The 6000-nt window shown below is 55.2% G+C and overlaps 1 protein-coding gene across 2 annotated transcripts in view; it reads left to right on the forward strand.

Annotated features, from left to right (window-relative positions):
• LOC125352791 (saoe class I histocompatibility antigen, A alpha chain-like) overlaps nt 1–5398 on the forward strand; it is a 28692-nt gene extending 23294 nt beyond the window's left edge. Inside the window, exons 1-8 of one of the 2 annotated variants that reach the window (XM_048348162.1) lie at nt 1443–1586; nt 1848–2117; nt 2329–2604; nt 3675–3950; nt 4076–4186; nt 4597–4629; nt 4760–4807; nt 4966–5398. In XM_048348162.1, the coding sequence (XP_048204119.1) occupies nt 1523–1586; nt 1848–2117; nt 2329–2604; nt 3675–3950; nt 4076–4186; nt 4597–4629; nt 4760–4807; nt 4966–4970 (1083 nt within the window). In that variant the 5' untranslated portion in view covers nt 1443–1522 and the 3' untranslated portion in view covers nt 4971–5398. Of the gene's footprint in view, nt 1–1442; nt 1587–1847; nt 2118–2328; nt 2605–3674; nt 3951–4075; nt 4187–4596; nt 4630–4759; nt 4808–4965 lie in introns of those variants that run through there. The other variant, XM_048348163.1, reaches the window with a different exon arrangement.
• The last annotated feature ends 602 nt before the right edge of the window (nt 5399–6000 follow it).

The raw sequence follows: 6000 nt of genomic DNA on the forward strand, positions 1-6000 counted from the left end.
CTGGCTAGGCTCCAACCACAGCGGCTCAGCTGTCCCTGTCTTCTGGGACAACCTGGACATTTAGCGTGTATTTCCCAATTGGCCACAGGCCTAGAAAAGGACATACACTTGGCATACCTCAACAGCTGTCTTTTTGTTTCACTTTTGAGAAGCTAACACAGAATCAGCTGAGGGATGGTGGCTCACATTTGTAATCCTAGCTACTAAGGATGCTAAAATCTGAGGATTGTGGATTGAAGCCCTCCTGGGAAGACAAACCCAAGAGACTCAGGTCTAATTACCCGTTAAAGTCCGAAGCAGCCCTGTAATCCAGGCTACTCAAGAGGCTAGGATCTGAGGATTGAAGTTCAAAGCCAGAGAAGGAAAAGCCATGAGATTCTTATCTCCAAAATAATCAGCTAAAAGAGCCAAAAGTGGAGCTGTGGCTACAGTGGCAGAGATCTAGCATTCTGCTAAGTCCCTAAGAGAATGGCCCCCGGGGCCTGAGTGTAAGACCAAGTACTAGCACAAAACACAAAACAAGAGAAAAATATCCAATAACAAAAACTGTTTCTGTTAACTTGAAATTAATTATTTGAATTACAAACAAATCAAGTATACTTTATTGGTATGATAAAGGTGATGTACAGTGGGGTTATAGTTACAAAATGCAGGTAACGAATACATTTCTTTTTCGACAATGTACCCCTTCCCTTGGTCCCCTAGCTTTTCCCTCCTTTCTCTACCCAAGTTGTAGAGTTCATTTTCAATAGTAGAGTTTAGTGAGTACCTCGGTTGCATTTGTTCACCATTTGCCTGTCCATTTTTGCCAAAACAAGCATTTTTAAGGCCTGTTGTTGTTTTTGTTGGTGGAGGACTTGAACTCAGGGCCTGGGTGCTAGCCCTCAGCCATTCCACTAGCACCTGGAGTCACAGCCCCACCTCCGGTTTCCTGGTGATTAATTGGAGATGAGTGTCAGGGACTTCTAGTCTGGGCTGCCTTTGAATCTCCATCCTCAGCTTTCAGCGTCCTGAGTAGCTAGGATTACAAGACATGAGGCACCTGCTTTCAGGGCAGTTTCGTGTGTAACGTGGTGAATACCGACAGAATACACAGGGGGCAAACACCTTTGGGGCTCACAGGAATGTTGTGTGTGCAGAGATCATGGAAGCAAACCCATTGAGAACCTCTGAACTGATCCCTGGGACAGGAACGCAGAAAATTCTTGTACAGGGTGCTAGAGCAGGAGGACAGGGATCAGGCCAAGCCCGGGTTTCCCGGACACAGATCTCAGGGTCTCAGACCCAGAGCGGCTCTGGGTGCGGAAGCTCAGCGCTGGGGATTCCCGGCCTCCCCAGTTTCACTTCTTCTCCAACCTGTGTCGGCGGCTTCTGCCCGGACACTGCTGACGCCGCCTCTTTTCTCGCTTCCATTGGCTGGCACGGTCTGGAGCAGCCAATCAGTGTCACTGGGGTTCCGGGTTCTAAAGTCCCCGCGGAGCTGACGGGACTCAGGTTCTGCCCATATTGAGAGGCTGGGGTGATGGCGCCCCGGTCCGTCCTGCTGCTGCTGTCGGGGGCCCTGGCGCTGACCGGGACCTGGGCGGGTGAGTCTGGGATCAGCAGGAGAGCGAAGTCTGCAGCGCAGAGAGAGGGGACGGGCCGGGAGGGTGAGGGGATGGGGGGGGGGGGCAGCACCGGGAAGCCGCGTCCCCGTCTCCCCCGCCCGCACCGTCCTGGGGTCCCCTCTCCTGGGCGCCGCCGGGGTCATCCCACCGCCCCCTTTCCATTCCCGAGTCCCGGACCTTTCCCTCCCTTCCGCCGCGCGGTCCTGGCCCCGGGTCTCATCCCCCCCCCCCTCCACGCAGGCCCCCACTCCCTGCTGTATTTCCAAACCTCCGTGTCTCGGCCGGGCCGCGGGGAACCCCGCTTCATCGCCGTCGGCTACGTGGACGACACGCCGTTCGTGGGGTTCGACAGCGACGCCGCGAACCCCAGGACGGAGCCGCGGGCGCTGTGGATGGAGCAGGAGCCGGGCGAGTACTGGGAGGGGCAGACGCGGAACTGCAAGAGCAACGCACAGGTTGACAGAGAGAACCTGAAGACGCTGCTGCGCTACTACAACCAGAGCGGGGACGGTGAGTGACCCGGGCCGGAGGTCACGACCCCTCCTCGACCTCCCCGCCCACCAGCCCGGGCCCCCGGGGTCTCAGGACTGAGGGTCACCCAAGGCTGGGAGCTGCGGGGGGACCGGCATCCCGGGAAAGAGCCGCGGGGTCGGGGCCGGGTTCATCCGGGTTTAGGCCGAAGTCCCCGCGCGGCGTGGGGCTGACCGTGGGGGCGGGGCAGCTCCTCACACCATCCAGATAATGTATGGCTGCGAAGTGGGTCCAGGCGGTCATCTCCTCCGCGGGTACTATCAGCACGCTTATGACGGCAAGGACTACATCGCCCTGAACGAGGACCTGAGCTCCTGGACCGCGGAGGACATGGCGGCTCAGATCACCAAGCGCAAGTGGGAGAGGACCGGGGTGACTGAGCAATGGAGGGCCTATGTGCAGGACACGTGCGTGGAGTGGCTGCGCAGATACCTGGGACACGACAAGGAGACACTGCTGCGCACAGGTACCAGAGGCCGGGGTCTTCCATCTCGTGTGGCTGTCCCCCACCAGTCCCACAACAAGAGAGGAGAATGGGACGCACCCCAGCACACCCTCCCTCTGGTACAGAGGGCAATGCGCCCTCCTGCCTTTCACGTGCGGAGTCTGAGTGGCTCTGAGCTCCACCTTCACCTTAGGACAGTTAAAAGGAGACACTTTGCTGTTCTCCATCCACAGAGGGGATGACCTTCCCTGAAAGAAATGTCCAGCGAGTCCCTTCCACTCTCGCGGTGGCCCTAGGAACCACCAGGAGCTCCCAGCATTTGTCCTCAAACTGGACCTCTTGTGGCTAGAAGTCTCTTCCAGGATTTTTTTTTTTTTTTTTTTTTTTTTTTGGCCAGTCCTGGGCCTTGGACTCAGGGCCTGAGCACTGTCCCTGGCTTCTTCCCGCTCAAGGCTAGCACTCTGCCACTTGAGCCACAGCGCCGCTTCTGGCCGTTTTCTGTATATGTGGTGCTGGGGAATCGAACCTAGGGCCTCGTGTATCCGAGGCAGGCACTCTTGCCACTAGGCTATATCCCCAGCCCTCTTCCAGGATTTTTTGAGAAAATCTGTTCTCTCTAGTCAGGACAGAGACAGAGTGACTCTTGAGACGCTGGGGGCTTTGGGCCATGGGTCATCTCAACCTCACTCTACAGCATTGCAATGTTTATGAGGGGATTCTAGAAACCTACTTCCAGAGGCTGGGAATATGGCCTGGTGGCAAGAGTGCTTGCCTCATATACATGAAGACCTGGGTTCGATTCTCCAGCACTACATATATAGAAAACAGCCAGAAGAGGCGCTGTGGCTCAAGTCGCAGAGTGCTAGCCTTGAGCAAAAAGAAGCCAGGGACAGTGCTCAGGCCCTGAGTCCAAGGCCCTGGACTGACAAAAAAAAAAAAAAAAAAAAAAGGAAACCTACCTCCAGGCTGTATCAGCCATCCCTGCCCCCCTCCTTCTTGCTGTGCTGTCAGTATTTAGTCTGGACACTAGACCCGACACAGTGGCCCATGGGTGGCAAAGAGATCAATCTGACTTTCTGGGTTTTCCTCAGCACCTCCAAAGGCACGTGTGACTCACCACCCGACCTCTGACCATGAGGTCACCCTGAGGTGCTGGGCCCTGGGCTTCTACCCTGCGGAGATCACCCTGACCTGGCAGAGGGATGGAGAGGACCAGATCCAGGAAATGGAGCTTGTGGACACCAGGCCTGCAGGAGATGGAACCTTCCAGAAGTGGGCAGCTATCAGGGTGTCTTCTGGAGAGGAGCAGAGATACACCTGCCAAGTGCGGCATGAGGGGCTGCCTGAGCCCCTCACCCTGACATGGGGTGAGCAGGGGCTGAGGGCACAGAGCTTGTGGTCAGAGAAAGCAGGAGGCATCTGGGGCCCCTGAGCAGGTAAGCACTGAGAGCTGGGGTCACACCCCTCATCATCCTTTCCCTTCTCTTCCCAGAGCCTCCTGCTCAGCCTGCCATTTCTATCATCGGACTTGTCATCGGCCTGGCAGTTCTGGTTATTCTAGCTGCTGTGGGGGGTTTTATGCTGTGGAGGAAGTGGAATGCAGGTAGGCAGGTGGAGCCCTGAATTCCCTGACCACTGGTGGGGTTTCAGGCTCCAGGTAGCAGTGTGCCCTGCACACATAACGGGAAGCTGCTCCACCCTCAGGGCCTTCCCCAGCCTGACAGCTCCTCTCCTGTAAATCACATGGAAAATGAAGGACACAAACTCCCCCACCTGATGGTGGTGATGGGGAGCAGATTCCAGCACTCAGGGCCACAGGGAAGGTCCCCACTGAGGCAGACTGCAGGAGGTCCTGGGGTCTCTCTTCCCAGCAGTTGTGCTCATTGTTCTCCATGCTCCTTGGTTGTGTAGTCACATTTCTGGAAACTCCCCAGGAGCTCAAGGCGTGGGATTCATTCAGGTCATGGTGTCATTTCCTGTACCCCACCTCTCACAGGTCCTTTCTCCTTACAGGTGAGAAAAGAGAAGGCTATGACAAGGCTGCAAGTGAGTATCACAGGGGAGGGGAGGGAGGTGACCTTTGTTGTGGTGCAGAGAGCTGTGGAGCTCATCCACATCCACCCAGAATTCCTCTAGTGCCGCCTGTGGGCTCTAACCAGTTCCTCTCCCACCACAGGAGACAACAGTGACCAGGGCTCTGATGCTTCCCTCAGAGCAGAAAAAGGTGACAATCTGGGTCCTCTAGGTGGGGGGCAGGACTGGGGCACAAGGAAGGCTGTGTTATGGTTGTAGGGCTCATGGATTTGGGGGTTAGGTGGCTGCTCAGAATGTGTCTCTCACAGTAACTGATCTGAATTGTTCTCTTTGTTTTTTCTCCTGTAGTGTGAACAGCTGCTTTGTGTGGCACTGAGAGGAATAACATTTGTTCCTGCCTCTCCTCCTCCTTCTTGGACACCTTGAGCTCCTGACTTCTCTTTCTGCATGTGAATTCTCTCCATGTCCCTGAATCTGTGTCCTGTCAGCATCCTGTGAGGAAATGAGGAGGCCAGCCCAGCCCTGAGCACCAACCCTCCCCACACTGGGCTGGGTGTCTTTCTCCATCCACCTGCTGCCCCAGCAGAGGAGGAGCCAGGGCGTCCCCATCCCTGACTGCACTGCAGGTTGCTGCAGCTCCTTCATTCTCTATTCATAAGAGAATGTGGATGTGGACTTGTTTCTGAAATTATTGCCATGATATAAGCCTGAATAGCTAATAAGTCAAAATGTGATTCCTGAAAGTTTAGATAAAGAAATAAAACTTGACGGTATTCCAGAATGAGGATGTTTGCTGGTCTGTATTTTGGTGTGGATAGGGGTAGGTTGTGAACAGGAAAAAATGGATAGCAATGTGGGCTGGAGTCTGAATGAGTCCTACAGTTATGTAGTCATTCCTCACCTGAGTTGTCTTCTTTGCTTGTTAGTCCTCTCCCTTTCCTAGAACCTTCTCCATGAGAACCTCAGAACAGACAACTTAGAGATTCCCAGGCCTGTTCATGTAGGACACAGGGCTGTCTATGCAGGTGATACTAGGCCTGAGTCCTATATTCATGCTTTGCTCCCAAGTTATTCCCCTTCTTGTCATCCTGCATGGGGTCCTCTCGCCCTTCCGGGTGTCCCTCTGACAGCAGCAAGAGGTGTTTTCCTGCCACTGCCTCCCACAGCACAAGGCAGCCTGCACAGGTGAGTGTGGAGTGGAGCAAGGCAGTTTGAGGCCACTTGCTTTCCTTGGAGCACTGCTTCCTGGACAGTGGTTCTGTCCTTTCCCCAGTGCCCTTCCGGGAGCCCGCTGTGGGAAGAGCAGAGAGGTGGGACCTCAGGGTTCTCCTGTGAGCTCCCTTCCTGATCCTCTCCACCTGCCCTGAGCTCTGGCTAGTGCCA

This window comes from Perognathus longimembris, chromosome 6 (assembly GCF_023159225.1).
Source record: "Perognathus longimembris pacificus isolate PPM17 chromosome 6, ASM2315922v1, whole genome shotgun sequence".
NCBI classification, from domain to species: domain Eukaryota; kingdom Metazoa; phylum Chordata; class Mammalia; order Rodentia; family Heteromyidae; genus Perognathus; species Perognathus longimembris.